This window comes from Ochotona curzoniae, unplaced genomic scaffold, assembly GCF_017591425.1.
Source record: "Ochotona curzoniae isolate NIBS_2020 unplaced genomic scaffold, NIBS_Ocur_1.0 scaffold_3835, whole genome shotgun sequence".
NCBI lineage: Eukaryota > Metazoa > Chordata > Mammalia > Lagomorpha > Ochotonidae > Ochotona > Ochotona curzoniae.
In genome coordinates this window covers 19,941,999-19,969,309 of record NW_024467114.1, presented here as the reverse complement: position 1 = coordinate 19,969,309, position 27,311 = coordinate 19,941,999, and the positions used below count along the sequence as shown (strand labels likewise).

Below are 27,311 nucleotides of genomic sequence, written 5' to 3'. Positions count from 1 at the left end.
TTTGGGGCTGATCATGCGTGTGTGTGTGTGTGTGTGTGTGTGTGTGTGTGTGTGTGTGTGTGTGTGTGTGTTGAGGGAGGGAGTTGATTTATATGACCTCTTCCCACTGAATGCCAGAGGTCCAAGTCTGTCTCCACATATTGCCAGAGGTCATGGGCAGAACTGCTGGTGGATGGGAACCTCCAGGGTAAAATGAAACTGGAGGCAGGTGGTGATGGTGGTAAAAAGAAAAGTTATTAAGTCTACAGATTTAGTGTTGCTTGAGATCAAAGTTACTGACTTACTATAAAACAGACACCAGCATAAAATGATGCAAGGCATCAATGGCAGTTTTGGCCCTACAGACACATGCTACGGTCCAGAAAGCATTCCAATATTTCAGATACTTAAACTATGATTTTTGTCTGACAGCTGTGGTCTAATTATCCTAGTTAGAATTTAGTTTTTTTTAACACCCTATAACCATTTCATCAAAAAATTAAGTGAACAGCTATATACTTTGTATGCAAGAGGTAAAAGCAGAGCAAAATTTTACAACTGCACAATTGTCTGCCATCAAGATTTAGTCTCGAGGCTGTGGCTGTCTGACGTGTGTGTGTGTGCAGAAAGTGAGGTTAACACGTAGGTGATAGATGATGGCACTTGCCCAGGGACCCTTGGAATTCCCTCTGTTTGGACAGAGACTTTGATGATCTGGGCTTTTCATCACACACTGCTTGCAAAGTACATACACTTGCAAGGAAGACAGAAACAGACCTGAGTGAGTAACACTGCACAAGTCGTCGCACGTTTGCCAATCCCGAATCTTGCAGAACAGATCAAACACACAATACAGGCCATAGTAACTCAGTAGTAGATCCAAAATTCTGCTGCATCTAAACCCACATAAAACCTGAATCTCAAATCTGGGCTGTTTCTGGGAATGGGGGTCATATCATATCTTCAGTTTGTAATTGATTTAACCATCCTCCAGGTGCCTCCTGCATTCCTCCCCTCCCCATCACTATTTTGTTAAATGAATGTAGAGCAACTAACAAGAGTTGCATAAAAATAGCCCATTGGGGGTAAAGAGAAGGGCAAAGGCCAAGGGTAACCCTCTTCTGTAAGCAGTTAACCTGCAATGGAATTTCCCATCCTGCCCTCAATTGTGTTATCTGGATTTAATTGGTCTGGGATGAGGTTCAAAGCTTAGCAAATATTAAAGGCTTCCAGAATATTCTATTGAGCAGGTAATTTTGTGATTATGTGTATCATGAAAAGCTGTGCAGGTTGTTCACTGTACAATTCCAAATGTCCACATAGATTGTAAAATGAATGGTGCTCCATAATGTTCAGCACCATTGAGAGAGATACTGGCACAATAGAAAAGGTATTGAACTTGGAAATAGTGAACTCCGGGTCCAAATGCCAGCTATGTGGAATAAATTACTTAAGTTAGCAGAGCTACAGTCCTTTCATCTGTAATACAAGGTTGATAACAAAAACATCCTACTGTATAGAGGTAAGAATCAAATGAGTCCAGGAGCCTGTGCTGTGGACCTAGCACATAAAGCCGCCACCTGTGCAGGCATCCCATAGGGGCACCGTTTGAATCCTGGATGCTCCACTTCTGACCCACCTTCCTGATAATGCACCTGGGAAAGCAGTGAAAGACGGCCCAGCTGCTTGGGTCCCAGCACCCATGTGGAAGACCCAGAAGATGTTCCTGGCTCCTGACTTCAAAAACGTCCCAGTGTGGTCATTGTGGAGATTTGGGGAGTGAACCAGTGAATGGAAGCCCTCTTTCTGTCTCCCCGACCCTCTCACCTTCCTTCTCTCCCTTCCTCTCACCTTCTCTCCCTCTAGCTCTGCCTTTCAAGCTTCCGCTGTGTCTTTTAAATGAATAAACAGAATTTTTTTTAAAAAAGGCTGAAGCCATAACTTGGGTGCTCTAAATTCTTAGAAACTCAGTGCTCTGTCAAATTCACATGAAGAGTCCCCCGCCTTTCTCAGTCTCTCATTGAGATCCAGAACTATTCAGTAAATAAAAAATTCAGCCTGGTTCTGGAACATCACCTCCTTTTCAGCAATAAGTTAACTGTTACCAGTCTAGATTCTCAGTCTGAAATGGTACAGTCTCCTTTGTGGTGCTCTCTGCATCCTGACGAGGTCCACAGCATCCTCACCTGTCACAATGGAAGTAATTGCAGCCAATATTTTCTGAGCCGTTTTTAGAGACACTTATTTGCATTTCTGATCATTTTTTTTCCTTGACAGTTTTAATCTAGAGAGTAAATAAATTGAGAGAACTTTCTAAGGAGTTTTTTTTCCCCTTCTCGCAAATACTCATTGGAATCCTGCCTTCTGAGTTATGCTTATAATTCTGGTGACAGCAAGGAGAAATTGTAAAATCCTAATTAGCTTTTGAGTTAATGCCAGAGCAGTTTGTGCTGGTGAAGTAAACAAGGCTCTGAGCATAAGTTGATGGGCACATATTGAGAAGAATAAAAAATGAATTGTGTTATTTTCCATTGCTCAGAGTTGTGAAGGTGATGGTCAAGGGTTTCTCATAGTATTTCAATTTCTCATTTAATGATTTAAGCAGATTAGCTGACCTGGCTACTGAGGTCCTTTAATTATTTACTGAATTAAATAATGATTTGATTTGCAGACATAGTGATTGATGAATCAATTGTGTAGAAATGCCTGCACATTAACATTGAGCATGTGTCAGCTGTGCACATCAAAACCCATGTGTCTTCGGAGGGTAGGGTTGCCAGTGCAAATAGTATTCTGGAAATGCTTCTATCAAAAATTCTTCACTATTCATTCAAAATTCAAACTCAACTGGGTGTCCTGTAGTTTTATTTGCTAAATCTGGTAAATGTAGCCTTCAGGAATTTTCCTCCTCATTACTTCTGTGTTGCAAAATCAATACCACTTTAAGTCTGTTGCATCTGGGTCAATGAGGAGGTAGGACAGCAGCGAGAAGCCAAAGTCAGGACTTTGCTTCTGAGATTAGATCTGGTGCCCATATGTAAGGCTCCCTGTCATTTGAGTGCTTCCTTCAGGTCAAGCTCCCCAGCACTGAGGACAATACTGTCCTTTAAAAATTTAACCTTCTCCCTTTTCAGTTGGGCCTGATTTGCAGCAATGGCCTAACTCAAATACACAACTCCCTGATCAGAACTCTGAACTAACCATTCATTCTGTTGGATAAAAGTGTTATTACATAGAGGACAAATGAGAAGACATGAATAAAGGTGGTGCCCATGTCAACATTTATTAAGCTCTTGGTAAGGCACAGGCTTCACAGCCGGTGCTTCAGATCAACTGCTGCTCAAGGAGAGGTGTTTTCATGGTCCTTTTCTCATAGAGTGCCTTGCCTATGGTCACACTTTTAGAAAGCGGAAGAACTGGGGATGGCACAGTAGCATTGTGGCTAAAGTCCTTGCCTTGCATGCGCCGGGATCCCATATGGGCACCAGTTCTAATCTCAGTGATCCCACTTCCTATCCCACTCCCTGTTTGTGGCCTGGGAGGATAGTCAAGGATGGCCCAAAGTCTTGGGACCCTGCACCTGTATGGGAGACCCGGAAGAGGCTCCAGGCACCAGATTGGCTTCAGATTGGCTTAGCTCTGGCCATTGCGGCTGCTTGGGGAGTGAATCAATGGACAGGAGATCTTCCTCTGTGTCTCTCTTCCTCTCTGTATATTTGACTTTCTAATAAAAATAAGTAAATTTTTTAAAAGAAAGTGGAAGAACTGGAGGACATCAACCTCCTCCTTCTACATGGTCTGTGGGAGAGGAGCAGGTGTCAAAGGTGGCATTTGTCACTGTCCCTTTCTGGTCATCACCTGGGGATGCATAAATGATTCTGCTGGCATCCAGTGAGGAGAGGACAGAGATACCAGTAAATGCCCTCCCAAGCACAAGACAGCCCCACAATATAGTTACCCTGTCCAAAATGTCAGCAGTGTTGAGGTCAAGAAATTCTGTTGAGTAAAGAGTGGAAAGGAGCCTGTGTTCCCACCTCATTCCCAATGCGTCCATGACCTGCTGTATTTGGAGTTGCCCCCAGGCTTTGGGAAGTGAGGCCAAGGAAAAGGCTGCATGCCATGCGCTAATCACTTACCATAACTGATTTCTTCACAATGTGTCTTGCCCTCTCTAGTGCGTATTCCCAGGGCTCCTGTGAGAGCAAATCAAAAAAACATCACAAATCATGGCTCATATTCTTTGTGTGTCTTCTTTAAAGGTAGGGTGTTTGAAATCCCTAAGTTTGCAATAAACAATTATTCCACACATTTGGGATGTGCTCAATTGCAAGAAAGCCATTTGAAGTTAATGGCTACTTTTCTGTTTCTTTTTAAATTTATTTATTTTATTTATTGCTGTTATTATTTTACTTGATACATAGTTTTGTAGGTATAGGGATTCCTCCCTCCCACCATTTACCTCCTATTATTATGGTAGCATAGTCTTTAGTAACTGTTACAATTTTAACATTCTGCTATTTAAGTGTCATGGTGTTGTAGGTGCATTGAAGGGAAGAAAACCAAATATCATACCATCAAGGTATATTTCATGGTTTCATAGGGAGTCCTCCTTTTATTTGGGAGTAAAATGCAAACTGCAACACATTTTCACTTCTCAGTATGCTAGTCTCCATTATACAGCTCATCTATGAGGATATATGTACATAGTTGTTTGTCTATATATCTGTTTTGTTTATTAGAATATATGATATTTGTCCTTTTGGGACCATTTTGAACAGCAATTTTTCTTAAGCGAATGACCTGGTGCCAGTTTTTTGTACAAACATTATCTTATTTAATCTTTACCATATCCCTGAGAAATAAGGGTCAGGAAATGAAGGTATAGAAAAGCTAAGGAATAAATTCAGGGTCACATAGTGGTTAGTGTCTGCCCGATGCACAACCTGAGCCTCTAGTGCCTGACCACAGGGCTATGCTGATCTCCCTGCTAACTTATCCTTGTGCCTGGAAGCCCCATCAGCAGGAAGCTGTCAACAGTCCACTTGATGGCCTTGTATCACAGCACTGAAGAAGGACCCATTGCCATTACACTATCTGGCACTCCATCTCTCACTTATCTTTTCCTCTCCTGGCCCAACATCTCCTTTCTTCTTTTAACCAGTTCTTACGTATACACGTGCATACATACAAGTATCTACCTATTGTACATACAAAGAGTCAGCTCTTTATTACTAGTACTGATTGTTATGAAATTCCACTGCTAAGAAATTGCTTTGTGTGTCTGTAGGAGTTTGGAGCAAAGTAACACTGCAGTAGAGGAGGGCTTGAAGAGGACTTGCACTCTGCTGTATTTGTCCTTAACCAGCTCCCTGTCTGGCCTTAATGAAGGTCAAGGAAGGATTCAAACCCCAGCCCAGCTGCTTGCCAGTTACAACTGTGAGCCCATCAGTTTCTGCAGAATACTTATCACGTAACAGAGTCTCACTTCTGCCATCTTTGATATGGGGATGATAGCTGCCTATCTCCTAGGGGTGCTGTAAGGAATACAGCTCACTATCCATGTAAACCCCTGGACCCAGGTCCTCCTTCTCAAAATAACTGATGGGTTTATTTTACTACTACCTACATAACCTCCACCCAAATCAGCAGGAAAGCTGGGGTTTGGGGAGACTGCTGTAACCAAGCATGTTAACCCTACTTTAAGCAATAAAAATGGGTTCAAGAATGGGATGTCTGAGATGGCCGCTCAGCAAGGAAAGCCTTCTGGGAGCTTCTGTTCACTGCTGTTGGTGGTGACCATCTGCTTAAGCTCAAGAGATGCCTGTCATTTCCCAGAATCTCCAGGGCTCTCATGGCATGTATGTGCTAAGACTAGTTCATTATTCCCCATGTGCTTAAGCTGCCATGGGTAAGATCTCAATAGGCAGAAGTAGTGGCAGAAGAACATTTGAGGCAGAGAGAACCTCATAAATGAAGGTCTCGAGATGCAGTCTTTGGGCTATGCTGCAGTGAATCATCCAGAAATCCTGGCTTTGTGAATGAAATATGGACAGGTCAGAGAGGGCTCGAGTAGAAGGGCTTGGATGCCAGGATAAGATGGTTATCGCTCTTGTTGTTCTAATGGAGTTTTGGATACAGAGAGCTTTTGAAGGAAGGTCAAAGCATTGCTTTCTCCCCCCAGCTGCTAATTCAGAATGGAGTAATATTGAAATGAAATAGAGTCTAGATAAAAAACCTGGTCTTTTGGTTTCTGCAAAAAAAATTTTTTTAAAAAGAACACAAAAACTCAGACATTTGGAAAAGGTATTTGTTTTGCTTGCTTCTAAGACAAGTCAACTGCAAGTAAATATGAAAATCATTGTTGTCTCTATCAACTTCTAAACTATTAGCAACTTGTGAGGATTGAGCAAAAGTATTTAGAATAGTGGCTCACGTTGAGTAGGCATGACATTACTGATAACTGGTATTTTCAATTTTGGTTGTTATGCCTAATCTACAGCTGGAAATTATAATAATTACAAACTATACAAATATATGCTTATCTTCAGTTATCCTAAAGGAAGAAGTATTAATTTACAGATGTAAACATAGAGACTCAATGAGATTAAATGAATGAAACAGGATTGCTGTGTGGGCAGGACTAAGATGCACACTGAAGTTTCTGGATTTCATTGTATTTCCCACTACTGTCATTCTAGGTTTTAAGAAGGAAAAGGGTCTCAAATTTCAACCCTAGCAAGAAGCTATGACCCATGATGCTTCACCAAGGCTGAGGGGAATGGCAAGTGTATCTCCCATGTGGCGAGGACTATCCAAGGCAAAAGATCAGGCAGCCAGGGGGAAGGACTGCGTCTACGTGTCAGAAAGTCTTGCCTCCAAGCAGAAATTCATGCAACTCAGGTACAGGTTCATGAATCATGACCAAAGAAAAAAGGCATTCTTTTTGCCAGTCATGTCTTTTTCCAAATCCACTCCGTTCATTCAGTTCAGAAATACTTATGGCTATCTACGTTTCTATGTTGTTTCACAATTTTAGGTTAAGGCCTCAAATAGGAAATGAGCCTAAGCAGTTTTATACTCTGGGAGAGAAGACAGGCAGTAAGTGGTAATCAGAATATGATATGGATAATGTTAAGGAGTAGTTGCTATCATCCCTCTTTATCGGGGAGGTAAACTGAGGCTTGTCTAAGTCACAGGCCAGTGAGTGACACAGTGAAGAAACAACCCAGAGACTTTTGGCACAGCATTCGCACTTTTGACTCTGCTCTGACAGATGTTAGTAGAAATGCTTAAAAACAGTTTTTTCATATTTAAAAATATTTAGGAAAACTGGTAGCTAACTCTTTTTTTTTTCTTTTTCGAGAGGACTATAGACAGAAACATATCCAAGGGCTCTGAGCCTCATTATGGGACTGAATAGCAAGTGAATCAGAAGTTTTCCCCAAACCCAAAAGTTTCTGCCAAAGCCCGTTGGCTGTGTTGACTGTGATGAGAAGAACGTGGCATCCAGAAGACACTTAGGGAGTTACCATCACAATGCTCGACATTTCAAGAGGACTGGTGAACAGGACAAGCTGCCTTCTCTGACTGATCCCTTTTGGTCTTGTGATGTTCAAGAACTGAATGATGGATTGCTTACGAATGAAAGAAGTAAAGAAAAACAGTGTTTTTAGATGTGAGTTTCTACAGTGACTGGGTTTTAGAGATGAAGTTCTCTGCTGTCAATTATAGCAGCAGATATGCAAAGTGCAGAATGGGTCTTTGTTCCTGTCACACTTCTGACAGCAGTGACAGATTCCCACAAGGGAGAAGGCCCATAGGAAGTGAAGTGATGCTTTGTCACAGAGAGTGCAGGCATGAATGGGGCTCAGGCAACAGATTAGGGGTGGATGGCTCATGCGCTCCAAATCTTTCTCAAAAGTTTTTCAGGACAGGTTGCTTCTCACACCCACTGTGGTCCTGCGATGTGAGGGGTGCTAGCTCTGAGGACTTCAGGTCCTCTAAGGAGGTAAGTGTATATAAAGCAGGAGCACAGGGCAGTCAGTGGGCTGAAGGTTTGGTTGTCTCCAACATTTATACACGGAGAACCTTACCCTAATGTCATGACTTCTGCAGGTAAGGGACCTCAGGGAGATGGCTAGATTATCAGAATGGTATTCTCACAATGAAATTAGAGACTTTGTAAGAGGAGGAGAGAATAGCATTGAGCTCGCTCTCCCCATGTGAGCACACATGGCTGGAAATCAGCAGTTTACAACCCACGGTGGACCCTCACCAGAACTCGACCCTTCCTGTACCCAGATCCCAGTCTTCCGGATGCTAGAACTGTGAGAAATCAATTCCTGCCTTTCCTAAGGCATCCAGACTATGGTACTTTGTTAAAGCCTCCCAAACTAAGATAGGCAGACTAAGAGTTAAGAGAGAGGACAGAAAAGGGCTTGGGCACAAAGAAATGGTAAGTGCTGGGCATGCCAATTGCCATGGTCTGATCGTGACTCCTTGTATACGAACACTGCATCATGACACTCTATTCCATAAACACAAACAATGATCACACATCAAATACAAACAAAAAAAGGAAAAGGGTTTTGAGGTGGTCTCTATGAAGTTGAAAGACAAAGGCAAGAAGTCGTAATGCCCGTGATGTTTATCAAATACAGACATCTGGGCTCTGGGTGGACTTTGTGGATCTATTCATCTGCCTTCCGCTACGTACTATTGTGCCTATTTTCCAACACACACCTAGGATTTAGCACTAACAAAACCCAATTTGCTTCTAGGTTTGACATGTTCCAGCTCTGAGAAGCCTTTATGACTTAAATGGGGAAAATGGAAGCCAATTCACATCATCTTCTTCCAAGGGTGGAAATAAAAGAAGCAGAGCTAAATGAAAGGAATCTATCCTAAGATGCATGACTTATCAACTATTTCTTCCTCATACATATTTTATCACTCGTTTTCTTCTCTCTTCTAGGTTACTGGTATAGCTTTGAGTGTCACTGCTATATTTAATCATACTCTATTATCTTTTCTCCAGGCAATATTAAAAAAAAAGACTTTTTGTTCCAAACAGAACTATTCCCACCACTTTCCATCTGAAATTATTTTTTTGGTTTTAGTGCCATTGCCCTCACCACCATTGCCACATTCTGTTTTGCCAAAGACATTCTCTGTGCCCCAAATTCTGGAATAAACAGTGCTCAAGCGTATTTCAGAAAGTTCATAGAAAAATGAAATTTAAAATTTAAGTATGTTCCAGTACAAAGAAGTTTTTCTGAAATCCACATATCGTTTTTTTTTTTTTTTCATTATTTGGATTATCTGCAAAACATGTGAAGAGCACTCATAGATTTTATCACTGACTTTATATTCACTCTGTGGGAAGTGACTGGTCTTAGTTCTCCTGCACAGGTGACAAGACAGTCTCAACACTATTAGAGGGATGTGGCTGACGCTTCACAGCTATCGTTTCATTTCGACTATTTCTTTACTGGGCACAAAAACAAGCTCTCCTGTACTAGACTGCATGATCTGTGTGTGGCATTTGTTATATTCTATAAGCAAATGATTTTCTGTAATTGAATGGAATAGTCAGAGGTGGGTATGGTCTAGTCAGTAGGCTGTCTTACGTCAATTGTTTTATAATACGGTATTTTAACATTTTGTTAATTTTCTGTGCACTTTCAGGTGCCAAATCAACCTTTGGCACTGTTACACAATTTGTCAATTCATCTGAACTTATTTCTTACTGTTGCTATAACAAGTGGCCACAAACTTAAGGATTTAAAACAATACAAATTTCTGGCATACTTCTAGGGCCAGAACTGGAGGGCTAAAATCAAGGTGCACAGGCCTGGACCTGCTAGATCCTAAGATAAAATCCATTCCTGGCCTTTTCTGCTTTTCAGTGGCTGTGTGCGCTCCTTGGCTGATGATCTTGTCCTTCTAACCTCTGCTTGATATCACATTTTTTCCCCTCTTCCTTTGATTCAATCACCCGCTTATTGTAAAGAACCTCATGATAGTATCAGGCTCACCAGATAGGCCAGAATAATCTCACAGGAAGATCCCATATTAGGGGCTGCCATGGTGGCTCGGCAGGCCACTCCTCTACAAATGCCAGCATCCCATATGGGGGTCCTGTCTCGGCTGCTCCACTTCCCATCCAGCTCCTTGTGTATGGCCTGTGAAAGTACTGGAGGAGAGCCCAACTTCTTGGGACCCTGCACTCACATGAGAGACCTAGAAAAGCTTGTGGTTCTTGACTTCAGATCAGCTCATCTCTGGCCATTGCTGCCATTTGGGGAGTGAGCCAGTAGATGGAAGACCTTTCTGTCAATCCTCTCTATAAATCTGCATTCCAGCAAAAAGAAAATTTAAAAACAGAAAAAATGATCCTTGATTAAACCACAGCCTCAAACTTCCCTGTGTCATGTAAGGTAATCGATTCATAAACTCTAGGGACGAAGACACTGGTTTCTTTCTTTTTTTTTTTTTTTTTTTTCCCATTGGAAAGGCAGATATACAGAGAGGAGAGACAGAGAGGAAGATCTTCCGTCCAATGATTCACTCCCCAAGTGAGCGCAACGGGTCGATGCTATGCCGATCCGAAGCCAGGAGCCTCTTCCGGGTCTCCCACGCGGGTGCAGGTTCCCAAAGCTTTGGGCCGTCCTCGACTGCTTTCCTAGGCCACAGGCAGGGAGCTGGAAGGGAAGCGGGGCTTCCGGTATTAGAACCGGCGCCCATATGGGATCCCGGGCGTTCAAGGCGAGGACCTTAACCACTTGCGCCACCGGGCCGACACTGGTTTCTTTTTGGGGGGAGCATTTTTCTTTCTACCTCAATATTCACTCAACAAGGGCCCAGCATGGTGGCCTAGTGGCTAAAGTCCTCACCTTGCATGAGACAGGATCCCATATGAGTACCGCTTCATGTCCTATCCACTTCCGATCCAGCCTCCTGCTGTGGCCTGGGAAAGCAGCAGAGGATGACCCAAAGTCTGGGACCCTGCTCCTGTGTGGGAGACCTGGAAGAAGCTCCTGGCTCCTGGCTTCAGTTGCACTCAGCTCTCGCCATTGCGGCCACTTGGGGAGTGAGCCATTCTCTCATCTCTCTTTTCTCTGTAAATCAGACTTTCCAATAAAAATAAATCTTTAAAAAAATTCACTCAACAAAGATATTGAGCAACTGATGCATGCAGTGAATTTTGCGGGCATCTGGGGAGATTGTATGGAGCAGCACTGTATTTGAGGAATTAAAAGCCAGAGCATCTCTGTGATCTGGAGTTTATATCCTCTTGGGAGAATCACACACGAAATACTAATTTTACAGTTCTTTGGTTCTAGTGCTGAAAAGATAAAGTGTGAACTGGCTGAACTTGGGGCATCAACGAGAACTCAGACGAAGTGACAGAGCTGGGCTCTGATGGTGAGTGATGAATCAAATAAATATTGGGGCTTTTTTGGTGCTGGGAGGCCACTGGTTAAAACTTCAAAACTCAAAGATCTTTTAGAACCATTAAAATCTCAAGGAAAGGGAAGAAACAAGCACGTTTTCAAGAGAGAGAGAGAGAGTTGCCGCTCTCTGGGCTGCTCATTAGGAGAGGAAACATTTTGGTAAGTGGAATACCATATTAGTACCTTCTTAAAATCATTCAATTTCTTCCAATTACCAGCACTAGAGAGTAGCTTGACATTTGAATTATTCTTGCTGTCCTTTGGAGCATTTTGAAGTCTATGTGCACTATAAAGCCCCCAAAGAAGCCTTTTAACCAAAGTCTAAGGAGATGGCTCCTCCCAGATCGCTAATGTGCGTTTTAACAAAAACAGGACTGGGAAGCCCCAGCGAGCTCATGTTAAGTGCTCAGACTAAAGATTAAATAGTAACAGGTTCACAGCCGTCCAGGGCTCTCCTTAATTCAGAGTTTCAAACCTTCAAATATTCAGAGGGCAATTTAGTATGTCCGATGTGTAAGCTTTTTTGTTTCTGTGATATTTCTTGTCTAATCATCATCAAAGAGTTTTGTGGAAACAAAATAACCTAAGAGGTAGCCAGAATCTCATCTTCACTTTCACCTTTTTTTAATATGAAAAAAGGTGAACATTCCCTTTGGAGTGTTAGACTCTTTCATCATCTTTTTCTTGTAAATCAGTTGCTTGCGGATTTTACTCGTTTTTCCCCCTTCGATTTTTTTAAGAGCTCTTTGAATTATGTGGGAAATAATTCTTAATCTGGCAAATAAAAAAAAAAATCTGCCATCTGTCTTTCGGCGTTGTGTTGTGGACAGGCTTTTACTAGTTATGTATGCTAACATTTCCCTTTGTGGCCTTCGAATCACCAATTAAATCAAAATTGCATGTTTCTCTGCTCTTGTGGGTCTATTCCTTATGATCCAACTTTTCATTTCATTTGGGATTTCATAAGAAAAATAAGTATATTGCTTAAACTATCCTCTTAATGTCTAGTATTTTTAAAAAATGTTTATCAATCTTATTAGAAAATTGCTTCTCAGCCTTTTGGCTAAGATCAAGCGTAATTTTATTAGAAAGAATTAACAGAGGGAAGTTTTTTTTTTTTTTGGTGTGTGTTTTTGCTTTTGCTTTTGCTTTAAACCCCCCTGGTTCATCTCCCAATTGGCCACAACAGCCAGAATTGGGCTAAACCTGGGAGTCAGGGGTTCCCTCTGAGTCTTCCAAATGGGTGCAGAGGTCCAAGGACTTGGGTCAACTTCTGCTTTGTTCCTAGACCACAAGCAGAGAGCTAGATCGGAAATAGAGCAACTGGGACTTGAACTGGTGATATACAAGGTGCTAGTGCCTCAGACAAAGGCTTAGCCTACTACACCACCACGCTGGCACCAAATGTATTTATGCTTTTCTACTGATCTGAAATACTATTTTCTTAAAAAAAATCAAATGCATTTGGGTGCATTTCTGAATGTTATATTTGAGTCCATTTTAAGCTGATGTTCAGTATGCATATGGTTATATTCCCTTGTCATTTATCTCACTGTTCAGAATCTCCTCAGTCATTTACAGAACTTTAGAAACAATGCCAGCATGGGTGGGTGGTATAGTGGGGAAGATGCTTGCTTGGGACACCAGCATCCCATCGCAGAGTGAATCTGTAGCAGTCTAGCTTCCGCTCTCAATTTCTGGATTATGTGCACCTTGGGAGGTGGTGAGTGGTAGCTCTCAGGCACATGGGCATCTGTCCCCACGTCACAGAGACCTGGATGGAGTTTCTGTGACATGATTTTTTTTTCAAGTACAGCCCTGGCTGTTGAGGCCATATGGCCATGAACTAGTGGATACAAGGCTTCTCTCCGTCTCTTGACTTAGAAATGAAAAAAAAAAAAAAGAAAAATTTGCTAATTAAACAAGCCTTCAACCAATGCTTTTCTTGAATTTTGCTCTATCATGTGTAAAATCAGGATAATGGAATAATCTTGATATTGTGTGGGAGGCTATTAGATGATAAATGTATGTCAAAAAACTACCTATTCCAAATTCAGGGTGATTGTCGATGCTTTTGTCAGTCCCAGATGTGTACTTCTCATGCAATCAGATCTTGGGAAATGTGTATTATATGAGTAAAAGAATGAATGTCTATGCCTTAAAAGTCTGTCAATTTCATGCAAGATCCTTTAATAATTTTTTTCCCCTAAAATTGAGAAAGATGAGAGAAAGGGTAAGAGGAAGACAGGAGGTGAGGGGGAGAGGGAAGTGAATGGGAGGAGTGAGGGGGTAGGGAAGGGAGCAGACGGAAGAGGGAGAGAAAGGGAGGCGAGAGGAAACGTGTCCACCTGCTGGTTCACTCTTCAAATAGCAGGCACAGCCAGGGCTGGCCTGTGGGATTCACTCGGGTCTCTGTGAGCAGCAGGAACTCAAATCCTGGAGTCCTCACGCCTGCCTCCCAGCGTCTGCACAGGTGGGAGGCTGGGCTCAGGGCTCAGAGCCTAGAAGTGAACTCAGGCTCTCTAAAAGGGACTTGGGCACCTTAACCACTAGGCTAAATACCCCCTACCAGACCCTTTTGATAAGTACTGTTTCTGGCATCCATGAATAAAGAATCGTTGGGGGGCAGTGCATGGTGGTTGAACAAGTTAAAGCTCCTCTTTCAATGCAGGTATGCCATGTGGGTACCAGGTTCTGTCCTGATGCTCTACTTGTTTTTGTTTTTAAAGATTTATTTTTATTGGAAAGGAAGATTTACAGAGAGAAGGAGAAACAGAGAGGAAGATCTTCCATCCATTGATTCACTCCCCAAGAGACTGCAACGGCTGGAACTGAGTGCCTCCAAAGTCAGGAACTAGGAGCTTCTTCCAGGATTCCCACGCAGGTGCAGGGTCTCAAGATTTTGGGAAAGCAGGCCTCGACTGCTTTCCCAGGCCACAAGCAGGGAGCTGGATAGGATGTGGGGCAGCTGGTTCATGAACCAGGGCCCATATGAGATCCCAGTGGATGCAAGGCAAGGACTTTAGTCACTAAGCTACCATGCTGGGCCCTGCTCCACTTTTGATCTAGTTCCCTGCTTATGCACTGGGAAGTCAGCAAAGGATGGCTCAAGTCCTTGGGTCCCCGCACTCAGATGGGAGACCTGGAGGAGGGTCCTGGCTTTAGATCAGATCAGCTCTGGCCGGCCATTGTGGCCACTAGGAGAGCTTACTAGCAGATGGAAGACCTCTCTCTCTGCCTCTTCTACTCGCTATAAATTTGCCTTTCAAATAAACATAAATAAACCTCTAAGAAAAAAGATACAACTGTCTTCCAAGGTACAACTATAGGTTTCATAAAGTTGTGGGAGTGTGGATATAGATTCTTCTAGAATATTATCAAATACTGATCCCAAGTTTTTATATCTTGGGTGTTTATTTTCTTCAGAAATAACATTAGATTTATTAATAGTTTACCAAGCCACAGCTAAAGGTCAACCATCACTCAAGAATGAAATTTCCTTAACCAGAAGGTCCACAGAACACATGGTTTCTTTTTAGTAATTGTATTCTTCTACGTTTGGAGGTGTGAGAAAATAGGACTTACATACCACCTATAATTAGGGTGGAGGACATATTGTGGGGTAGGCAGCTAGTTCAGGGTCATGAGCTTGGGAGCCACTCCCCACTCACCACCTATGGTCCTTTCTGCCCACCGGAGATGCTCACCTATCATCACCTGGAACTTAAGAGGGGGCAGTATTGCATTGTTGTGCAGCCACTCCCCTCGCAAACCCCCACAAAGGCCCATGATAGGGAGGGGCTCGTTTTCTTGGTCGTGTGGTTCCATCACTCTTTCCAACTATTGGTTTCCTCGCTACCTACTTGATCTCTGACTTCCTGTGGGCAACTCTGAGGACAGGTAGCCCCTGATTACAGCTCCTGCATGTCCATATTCCTCATCTTCTGTTCACTGCTTATGTAGGACAGAGAAGATGTGAATGCTAAGATGTTTTGTATTTCTAACTGTGTATTTTCAAGAGCTTCAGGAGCGGTGAGGCCGAGCAGTAATGCAATGTGGGCAGAGAAGCCAGGAAAAGGTGAATGTTTGCAGATTTGTGAGTGTGCCCAGGTTGTTCGTTGCATGTCTCTTAGGATAACTTCCATTGCTAGGGAAGCTGGGACATAGGTCTTCAGTTTCACAGATGGACTTCAGGCTAATGACCATTTGTTCCTCTTGGGATTTCAATCCAGACTAGATTGCTATATGGACTTGTCATTTGCTAATTTCTAATGGGTCCTGCTATACCAAGCTTGGTTACTAAAGACTCCTTATAAACCCTAGACTTAGTCTGATGTGATTTCACCTGCACCCTGCCACAGAGGCAAGGCAAACACAGGACAGCAAACCTTCATTATCTGTGTTCAGTTTCATTTCTGAGCTAGCGTTTTGATAGAACTGTCCACAGCAGTAGCCATGTACATTTCAATGCAACAGATCATGACGACAGAAAAAGTTAATTTCCTTTCTTTGACATTAGAGATTTCGCACAACTGCGACAATTTATTTTTATCTTCTATGCTTTTGTCACAAAAAAAAGCAAGTCATAATTACAATGCTGAGAGGAAAAATGCAGACCTTAGAGATTTGAGTCTTGGGAAAAAGTGATATAAAGAAATTTGCCACATGCATGTACACACAGTGAGGACAATGTGAATAGAACTCTGGACCAGAGGTCAGTTTTCTCGAATGAGAGAGAGTAAGCGCTGGCTCCCAGAGTACATTTGGTTTTTAGTAGAGAAGGCTTTAGGTTCTCATTCTCTTGCCGATATCATCCTACTCCTCATTCGCAGACTCCTTGTTTAACTCACCATTTATTAACATCTGTGGATTCCAGTATCTATGGGAGGCTCTGAGGCCCTGCAGGCAGTCCTCACTCACCCAGCCATCTCACATCAGACTGCCTGTCCTTGACCACCACACAGGTCTGACCATACTCAGAAAGGAAGCAGCTTGCCCCGTGAGAGAGATTGGGCGTCCCAGGCTTCGAACTGACAATCTAGCTCCAGGGTCTGTGTTCTTCACAAAGGGTCTGTGTTCACCACTCAGTGAGAGCAGGACAGGAATCTGCTTGTAGCTGGAGGAGAACAGGGATCCTGGGGTGCTAATTTTTGCATTTACTTTTCAGAACCAGAGAGACATGAACAGGCAAACAAGCATTTTCACTTTCTTTCTTGGGTGTGAATAACTTCCTTGCACTTTTGCCCAATTAGCTAAAACGCAGTTAGGAACAAATCCATCAGAAAGGGGGGTGATCTCCAAAGAGACTGGTCTGGAAACTCTTGTCCCCTTTGCCTTTCTAATGAGTCTTATTCTGGGGGCATGGAAGACCAGAAATTTAGTAAGAGTTTAACAAATTCACCAGAAAAGGGAATTTACTCAGGGAAGGGTTGAGAAGAGCAAGTAGAGACATGAGTTTGGAGGTCTGAGGGGGTTACCACGTGACAAAAGGCCAGTGGCAGAAGAAAGGACAGTCAACCACTGCTCTTGGCTTTCTGATGGACTCCAGCACAACGGCTCTGACCCTTCAGCACTTATCAGGAATCCTTGTAGAGAAGCAGATACTCCCATCCCAGCCCAGGGACACAAGGCCAGGGATTCTACAGCAGGGGCCACATCTATTTCTAAAAACTGCGTCCTAGCATACAGCAAGCCCCATATTTTGATTTTGGTGTGTTCTATCCCCGAGACCATACTTATCCTCACAGAGGAGGAGGCAAAGCAAATACATGATCAGGACAACATTTTCCATCCTATTTTTTTTAGGCAATAGATCTTACTAAGCACCAATGGTTTGCTAGTCCCAGGGTATAATGGTGATCAAGAATGACGCAGTCCCTCCCTGTTCTTGAATGCCGTGAATGAAAAAAACAAAATGCAATGCTGGGAACTTCTCCACACAATTGGCCAGGACAGGCCTGGCTGAAGAGGGGCATTCTCACGGAGACAAGAGGATGACAAGAGCCGAGTTCTGGGCAAAGGCCCAGGCAACAGAAGCCAAGCTGGACCAGGCATGGCGTCTGGGCCAACTCTCACTGGGAGGGCTCAGTAACCTCACTCCTGGTCTTCCCAAGAGAGAGTTTGGCTCTCTTCCACTTGGGGTTCCTGCTCCTCCCTGCACTTATCTTAGAGCAGGTGTCTCTTCATCAGCCTTTGTTTACCTGCCTACCTCCATGCCAGAACTGTTGTTGGCATGTAATTGCCTGCCATGTTTGCTGGAACACCAGTCTGTACCATTCATTTACATATTTTGTTTTGGCTGAAAAAAGAAAAACAATTATTCTGCAGGAGCTACAGGACTTTGGGAAAGTCTTTCCAGTTCTCTGGGTTTCAACAGACTTATTTATACAACAGGGGACTCATCCATTCCCTGCTGAATTTTGAGGACTTACTCAGGGTGCCTGCCTGTGGGATAAACACGTGGTAGGTACTCAAGAAATGTTTGAGTGAGTGAATAGTTACATGGTTTTGTTTGATACTGAGATATCTGGGGTATTTGTGCAAGATTCTTGGGTAGTTTTACTACAGTTTGCTAAAACTGAAATCAAAGCAATCTGTTCTTCACTCTGAGAAGTGCTAACTCTGAGTACGCTCTATTAGCAGACATTAAACACAAGTGATGTTGATATGAAGAGCTGGAAATCTGAAGTCTACGGCCTCCAGACCACTTTAGGTTTTATTCACCAATTCTAAGGCTTGGATCAAATCCTTAAGAGTCCATGTGAAACATGTGTGATCATTATATGTATAACATAGAATCTGATACTGTGATATTGAGTTAAAATGGGAGATATCAATATGTGATACACACACACCAACACACATATAGAAACAGAAATAATTACAGATCTGTAAGTGTCTGATATCTACAGATATCTATTTCATTACCCACTAATCAGAACTTAGTGAAGATGGCATTCTAGTAGCAGTCAGTTTTGCTGCTGTGAAGTATTTAAGAGAGAACTAGACTACACAGTGCCAGCCTGGAAAAAGATATAATTCAAGACCCCAGTATGATGACTCAATAGCTAAATCCTCAACTTGCACATGCCAGGATCCCATAGGAGCACCGGTTCATGTCCTAGTGCACCACTTCCCATCCAGCTCCCTGCTTGTGGCCTGGGAAAGCAGAAGAGGACGGCCCAAAGCCTTGGGACCCTGCACCCATGTGGGAGATCCGGAAGAAGCTCCTACTTCCTGGCTTTAGATTGGTTCAGCTCTGGGTGTGGCAGCCACTTGCAGAATGAATCAGCAGATGAAGATCTTTGTCTCTCCTTCTCTCTTTCCGTCTTTCCAATAAAAATAAACAAATCCTTTATATAAAAATTTTTTCAATTCAAAATTTAAAGTATGGTTTCTCCTGAATGTTTACTGCTTTGAAAGTCAAAAACTTAGACGGCAGAGACTATGCTATGCATTTCCACTGAAGCAACGTTCATGATGGGATTTGACATGAAGGAACTAATCTGGTGATGGACTTTACAACATGGCTACAGGGCCATTGGCCGGGGTATCAGGAAGCAGCGTCCCAGTGGCCAGCAAGCTTTCTGCATCTGCATTTTTTTTTTTTTAATTTTTATAAAATTTTATTTTGACATTCTTTACATAGTTAATTAGGGTAAGAAGGTTCAAGGGCTACATGAAAGTGGATAATACTAGTATGTTTTCCATATTGTTACCTTCATGTTTAAAGGGGGTTATTTAAGGGAGAAGGCCCACCCATTTTCCCACCCTCCCCAGATCCCGGATGTAGGGCATGCGCTGAGGTTCTTGCTCAAGTGGTTTTGATATTGCAACAGTTATGAATCGTTGTCAATCTTGCCACTCCAAGCACTATGAGGGCTTTGAAAAATCCACTGATTGACATAGTCCATCATAGCTGAGATGGTTGGTTGACCCGTTCTGTCTTCTCTCTTTTCTTCGTTAGGGTTTTGAGTCCAGCATTTAGATTAGGAAGATCTCCAAAGAAACTTCTTGTATGTGCTAACAAGTACAGGGCCCGGCACCGTCCATCGCTCCAATCAGCTGGTGGTTGCAGTTGCTGGGTTGGTTCTGTTTTCACTCCCGACTTCCACTGGAACCAATGGGTGTTGCAGTCCAGCCTAGTTCTGCCCAGCACATACTTGGCCCTCACATAAACCAGCGGGAGCTGCAGCCTAGGTTGGAGCGACCCACAATAACCCCCACCAGGCCCACCCCCTACCCTGGTTTGCCAGTAAGTGTAGCAGTAATCCAGTCTGTCCCACACCCCATTCCACCCCAGCCGCTATCTTAGTTATTTTAGTTTTATGTCCTGTGGAAGTGGTAACCCAAGAGGGATGAGCCCACTATTTCCCTCCCAGGCCTCTCCCACTCCCAGATTCCAGTTGATGCTGCATCTAAGCCCAAACAACCCTCGCCCACTTTAATTTTGTTTGCACCAGTAGGAATAATCCACCCAGCCCGGCTTTTCCCTGATCTGGTCCGCACGAAGCCCACAGGTGTGGTAGCTCTGCCTAGTCTGGTCTGCCCCCATCCCAGCCCATGCTCTCCTGCGGAAGTAGCTGTCCTGCAAAGGAACCCTCCCTTATTCCCCTGCCGGCTCTGCCCACTTCCTTTCTTGTTCTCAGGCTGGTAGGGCGCTGCGGTCCCTTCCGGTACAGGCCACCTCACCTCAGCATTCCATAATGTGCACTAGTCTTTGTTGCGACCAACCCTAGGTCGACCCACACTGGTGCCTGGATTTGCCAGTGGATGATGTGGACAGATTCAGCCTGGTCTTGCCCCCACGTCAGCCAATTGTATGCCAGTGGGTAGCTTTCCATGGCCTTTTCTGGGCTGTTTCCTATCCTGCATCTGCATTTTTAATCTTCACCTATCTTTAGGACATAGGTAACTCTCCCTACTATTTCACACCTACTAGTAGGAAGGGGTCTGTGTGCCACAGAAATGAAAATAAACAAGTCTGGCTAAAAACCACTTCCGAATGTAATGTTATGGAAGAAATTTGGGTTACAAAGTCATATAACAATAACAATATCAGCACAAATCCCAAAGAAATCATTAGGACAATATAATCTATTCAGAAAATAAGGAAGACATTCAACAATTTCACCTTGGTGGTATCTGATGGTGAGATTTTGACTATCAGGAAGACACATTCCAGGAGAGTTCTAGAAATAGTGATGCACGGTGGGCACTGCTCGCTGCCTGGAACATCCACATCCCACGCTGGAGTGCTAGTTAGACAACTGGCTATTTTATTGCTTCTGATCTAGTTTCTTACTCCTTCCCGGGGGGACAACTGATGATGGCTCAAGGATCCGGCTTCCTGCTGCCCATGTGTGGAGACCCAGATGGAGTTCCTGGCCCCTGGTCCATTTAGGTAGTGAATTAGTGTTCTGTCTCGCTCTCCTTCCTCTCTCCCACTTGGCCCCGCTCATCCTGCTCATCCTGCCCCATCCTTCTTCCTCTTCTCCTTTTCCCTGTCTCCCTCCAACCCCTCCCTCCCTGTGTATGTCTTCCTACTGCCTTTCAAATAAATAAATAAATCTTTAAAAAAAGGAAGCAAGCAAGACAGAAAGACTCTAAGGTTAAGAAGTCAACCAAGCAGAACAAGAGGGTGCCGTGCCAGTTGTGGGCTCTCTGGGGGAACCAATGCACAACAAGTTACATAAACTCTTTCTACAACTCTTTCCAGTGGTTAAAACAAAAGGATCACAATGGAGCCTACATCCTAGGACTGTTTTGGAGGACTAAATAAGGTAATAATAAGCTTCTTTTTAAAATGCTTCTTTTAAAATGAGCATTTTCATTGTATTTGAAAAACACACACAAATATGCAGAGAGGGAGACAGACTAAATTACAGAAAGATGGAAAGAGATCTTCCATCTGTGAATTAATTTCTCACATGTCAACAAGAGTGGTGACTTGATCAGCCAAAGCCTGGAGCTCAAAACTCAATTTGGGTCTACAATATGGGTGTCACAGATCCAAGCACTTGAATTATCACTTAACTGTTTTCTTCGGGGGCACATCAGCAGAAGGAAGCTAGATTGGAAGCAGAGCAGCCGAAATTCAATTCTGGGATGGCAATATACAAGGCAAGCATCCCAAAAGCTAGTTAACTGCTGTGCAAAACACCTGCCCCACATCTATCCTTTGTCCAGCGGCTGGCATGCAGTGGGTGCTCAGTCATTTCTAACAAGGGCAAGCTCAGAGCCAGAGAGGAGGGAAGCTGTTCACACTGACACCCAGTGTCCCTCTGTTCCGGTTCATCTGCAGCGAGGGCAGTTTTGAAGCACAGAGGCGGAGGTTTGTGAATGTCCACAGAAGTCCTAAAGGACTGTGAGAAATATTCATGTGCTATCACATGAGGAGATTTTTGCACTAACAATTACAGCACCTTCTAAAAACCAACGGAGTCTACAGCTTCTCAGATGGAATTCTGAGACACTGACTTGGCAGTTAGTGACTAGAAGCAGGAATGCACACATACTTGAGGCTTTTGCCTCTCTATCTTTCCCCCAGGACAAGGAGGCAGGCTTATGAAACTTCACATTGTCACTCAGCAAAATCACGTTCACTGATTAGGTCACAAAGCAGTAAAAATGGTTTCATCTCAACAGTGAAGAAAAAGGAGCTCTCAGAAGTAAAAACATGCTGTGCTGTACACAGAGAAAACCCCCATAATTCTAGGAAAGGGAATGTAGGATTTTTTTTTCCTTCTGAAAATCAATATGTGGCCAAACTAGATTTAATATTGTGTTCTCCTCCAGAGCGTGGGGAGGGAATTACATCAGCGTTTGCAGCCTCCTTTCTGAATTCCATCTAATTAAAAGTCACCCAAAATGATATAATGCACATGAGGTATTCTGCACAGCTCTCTCGGAATAATAATGATATCGATAACAATCCTATTAGCTTTCACTTTTATGAACATCTCCTCATGTGGTGGATACTGTGTGAAGCATTTTATATGTATTAGCTCACTTACTTTTCGTGACAAACCCATGGGGGTATTTGATTACAGCCTTTTGATGGGCCAGAACTAGCTTTCAGACTAGAGTGACGCCCTGCCCAGGTTTTCCCACGAGGCTGGACTTTAGTGTTGCACTTAGAAAGTTGTAGGTCAACCTATAGGGTGATGTGTTTCAATTTCAAGGGTAGACAGGGGCTTACGACTTGGCTTTCTTGCTTATCCCATTTTCAGCTTTCCCACTACCACTGTAGGCTCAGCTTGAACCTATAAGTCCCCAGGAGCTCGGAAGCGAACAGCTTCCCTGGTAACATGGAAGGGGAGAGGTCCAGCAGAAACCAGAGATAATTTTATGCAGAGAACTTCAAAGCATCACCTGACTTTTGTTACCATGTCCCCTGCCACTGAGTGGGTGAAACCAGGCCTCCTTCAGTCACATTTCCCAAAGGCTTGGGTCCTCCCAGAAGCTGCAGTTCAGAAGGAAGTCACTCACCTTGGGAAGCGGGTAGAGGTGACACAGTGGCTGGCCAGGCTTCTGTTTACAAAACTTCAGAGCATGACACACTATGTCAGCATTCCTGTCCTTGTCCAATCTGGTGGCAAAGAGAACAAGACGGAGACTGTGAAGATCTTAAAGGCTTTAGGAAACAGACCAAGTTCAAAGCGAGGCGATTTCCCCACAAAGTGCACTCTGGTATCCTCCACTCGCCACAGCGTGGCCTGGCCCCCGTGTAGCTGTGCCTCACAGCCTCTTCCGGCCACTGTTTGCTCTCTCCCACACTTAGAATAAGCCCTGGGGTGTGTGGTGAGGCGGTGGGGGAACATATAGCACTGAGTTGTAAGCAACCATCACACCAACCCTGTGGTTTTCTTGAGAAACCACAAGTAAGTGAGTAAGGCAAAAAAAAAAAAAAAAAAGGCCAGTATATCACATGATGGGAAGAAACTATTTTGATTCCTGCTGCATCTTATTGCAAAAGTTCATTTATGATATAACCATACACACTTTATTTTCTTGAAGAAAACACATATCATCCATTCCCCTTTAAACATATCTCCTATCTTTATGGAAGAAAATATAAGATAGCTAACTTGTTTCTTTCCTCGGGGAACCCACATTGTCTGGATTTGAAGGGGCAGACAGCTATCCTCTGTAGTCCTTTTTTCTTTGCTACCTCCCAGACTCTTCTTAACAAGAAAAATGAGTACAAAAATGATGCTTGTTTTCGAGGCAAATTATTGATTCAACTCAAAATAGCAAGGAGTCCAGCTACAAATATGACTAACACTCAGAGATGAATCTTTCACTACAGGGAGGGACAATAATGGATTCTGGAAGGCACGTTTTGGGGTTTTCCCCAGCTGATGTGATCAGCTTAACTGTTCCTCTTGGCCCACAAAGGTGGTCTCTTGGGAGCTATGTTTAGGTTCTGTAGCTCCTAGCCAGGTGATTGGCCCTCATTTGACTACTGTTTCAAGCAGGAACAATCAGATTTACTCCTCAAAATATTTGACATTGGCATCTAAAGCATTTGCCTTCAGAATGGGCTATTCTCAGGAGGAGGAGATGCTTTGGTGAGAAAGGGCTGGAAGGAAGTTATTTCCCACCATGGGGCTGAGTGACCCGGAAGTCATTCTGCAGGAGGGGTTCTAGAACTCAGGGAATGCGCAGTGAGGAACTCCAGGAACCACACACTCAGTGTGCTCCTTGGGTTCCTGGTTCTGATCTCATCTCTTTCCCCTGCTTGAAAATTTTCCCTATGGTAAGGAACTCTGTTGGTTCCTTATAATAAAACTACTTCAACCTCTTCCCCACCCAACTGCACAGCTTCTATTGGCTATCTCTAAAACCACTGCAGTTATTAACACATTTCTTCTCTCCCTATCTCTCCTCCTCTTTCGTTTCCTTTTCTGTTTCATGATGAAAGTCAAGGCACTTGTGTTTGTTGTGGCTGTTCCTTCCCAGACCCAGGGGACCACTGGCTAGCACTGGAACATCTGGCCCCTGTGAGCTAAGGTCTGAAAGCAGTTTCTTGAACCTGCTTCTTTCTACCCCAGTCATCTCTGGTTTTCTTCTCTGCTACCTGTATCATGGACCTAACTAGGTTGTTGACTCCAAAGAAATCTTATTTCTGAACTTGGTAGAAAAAAACATATGAGATTTAGAAAGGTAAAAATATAAATATAACAAAACAGAGACTGCTCTGATTATTTGCTTTGTGAGTAAACAACAGTCTTAATGCTTGCTGCACATCAAAATATCTTTTAAAATCTTCAAAAATGTGACCCTCAGACCAGCGTCCTTCCATATTCTGGAAGGATCTTGAACATTTTTGCCATGCAGCTTGTTATTAAAAAAAAAAAAAGCTGCTTTGTATTCAAAGCCCATCAGAGAAAGTGGGAGCACCTCAGAAATCCCCAAACATGCTGATGATCCTTTTTTATGAAAACAGAAAGACCATGGGCTCCCAAACTTTATTCCAGTTGACCGAGACTATGCATGTGGTTGACAAAATGGTTCCTCAACTTTTGTTAAGCACCTCAGTTAAGAGGTAAAAACAGAGCTCAAGATGATGTGTGCCTGCTTAACCCCATGGTCTCTTCATGGTTGGTTACAGACCTACTACATCTGAAGTACAGAAGAAGGCCAAGTCTACCAGGCAGAGGGGCAAGATGCTCAATACAGATGAAGTCCATTACCAAACAAATGCCTACCAAGAGCCAGTAAATCAGGAGAGGGCAGATGCTTTCACACATCTGTTCACACCTTAATGGTTCATTTACTTAAGTGATGACTGCTGTCTTGATGAGGGTGTGGTATTTAGTGGACTTGGGAGTGTGATAAATAGTGCTCTGTTTAATCTTTGCTCTTAACCTAAGGTCAATATCCCATCTGTGACAATCCATCCCCACTGGAGTCAACCCATCCTACTTTTCTCCCCAAATAGAGCACAGTTTCAAGTGATTGAACTTCCATGCAGGAGTCAAGATGGAGACCACTGAGTCAGGGGAAGAAGTTGTTATCTCTGAGCTGGAGCAAGGAGAAGGCATGAGTGTGTGGTTCCCTTTCACATCCTCTAAGACAGAGCTTCAGTATGAAAAGACTTAGAAGAGGAAATGCTGAGACCCAGAAATCCACACACATTAATACCAACAGGATGGGAAAGATATCTGTGAAGTGAAAATGTATATTGTGTGTGTGTATGTATTTTTAAAGATGTATTTTATTTTTTTGTTGGAAAGTCAGATAGACTGAGAGGAGGAGAGACAGAGAGGAAGATCTTCTGTCCATTGATTTACACCCCAAGCAGCTGCACTGGCCAGAGCTGAGCCAATCCAAAGCTAGGAGCCAAGAGCCTCTTCCAGGTCTCCCTTACGGGTGCAGGGTCCAAGGCTTTGGGCTATCCTTGACTGCTTTCCCAGGCCACAAACAGGGAGCTAGATGGGAAGCAGGGCCTCTGGGATACAAATGGCATCCATATAGGATCCCAGCATGTGCAAGACAAGGACTTGCTTCTAGGCTACCACGCTGGGCCCAGATAGTATATTCTTGAACAAACTTGGGACAGAAGAAGGTCTATGCTACACAGATTTTTTGAAACTTTCATTTGTTCTGGTACCATGTAATGAAAAGATCACTTTTAGGTAGTCAATTAGCTTTGTGGTTGTGATGTTAGTTAAGATGCTCATCTTTCCTATCAGAGAGCCTGGGTTCAACTTCCAGCTCCAGCTCCTGATGTCAGCTCTGAGCTACTGCCCGAGAAACGGCAGTAAAGACTCTGGATCCTTAGATTCTAGTTGGATCCTTGCCTTCCATGCACAACACCTGGTTTGAGCTCCTCGGGTTTGGCTTTTGCCTGGTCCAGCCTTGACAGTTGTGGGTATTTGGGAAGTGAAGCAGTGGATGGGAGTAGTTTTTCAAATAAATAAATAAATAAAAATGAAAATAAATCCACTACCTACTAGTCCACCCTACCTGGGCACTAAATATACTCCAATCCCTGGTGACCCAAAATAGTCCATAGAAGGACAGGACACATGGTGATTAGGGTAAAACAGTTATTTTCATATTTAAATACCAGGAAAATGTTACCTGCACCATCTCTGGTGCTCATTTGTCTAGTCCAGAAAAAACCCTAGAAATGTGTATATTACAGGTGGAGAAGACATTGCAAACATCTGTAGAGAAATTTCACCTTCAAATGAGGGTGATACAAACTGTGCCGAGGGAAACACAACATAAGATCCGGTCAATATCCTGCCCTGGACAGTGTGTACATACAAAGCAAAGCAAACTGCCTGGAAGAGGAGTCAACATAGGCATTACAATAGAATCCTCCCACCAGCCCATCAGGCTTTTAATAAGCCTAAAAAAAAAAAAAGAAAGAAAAACTAAAAACCAAGCCTATGGAACTTGGCCAATGACTGTGGATTACTAGAAACTTACCAAGGCACCAGGAAACCTCTCCCATACTAGCCACAGTTCTCAGTACTCCTCAGGTATTACAAACTAACATCAGCTCCTGGTTCTGTTCATGCTGTTTTAGGCTTTGTTCATGCCCCCTTCTGTGGCCCTTTCCTGGCAGAGTCCCAAGTTCAGTTCACCTTTATGCGGGAGCAGAGACAGTGGACTCGCCAGGTGCTGCTCCAAGGGTATTCCACTCTCTGTTACGGTCTGGTGGCCCACGACCTCACCCACTTTCCAATCCCTATGGGCATTACTTGCCTTCACTATATTGATGACATCATGAGATGTAGTAAAAGGTATGCTCTCTTGGGGCTGGCACTGTAGCACAGTGGATGAACGCATCCCATGAGCACCTATGTGTCCAGCTCACCTCCACATCATCAAGAAGGATTAAAAATAAAAAACAAATCA

General features: G+C 43.4%; 1 protein-coding gene across 5 annotated transcripts in view; it reads right to left on the bottom strand.

Annotated features, from left to right (window-relative positions):
• AOAH (acyloxyacyl hydrolase) overlaps nucleotides 1-27,311 on the bottom strand; it is a 249,021-nt gene that overhangs the window by 94,308 nt on the left and 127,402 nt on the right. For all 5 annotated transcript variants that reach the window (XM_040964660.1, XM_040964664.1, XM_040964662.1 and 2 more), the window contains 2 exons: nucleotides 22,926-23,025; nucleotides 4,116-4,172 (listed from right to left, as the gene is read on the bottom strand). In XM_040964660.1, coding sequence (XP_040820594.1) covers nucleotides 4,116-4,172; nucleotides 22,926-23,025 — 157 coding nt within the window. The remainder of the gene's footprint in view (nucleotides 1-4,115; nucleotides 4,173-22,925; nucleotides 23,026-27,311) is intronic.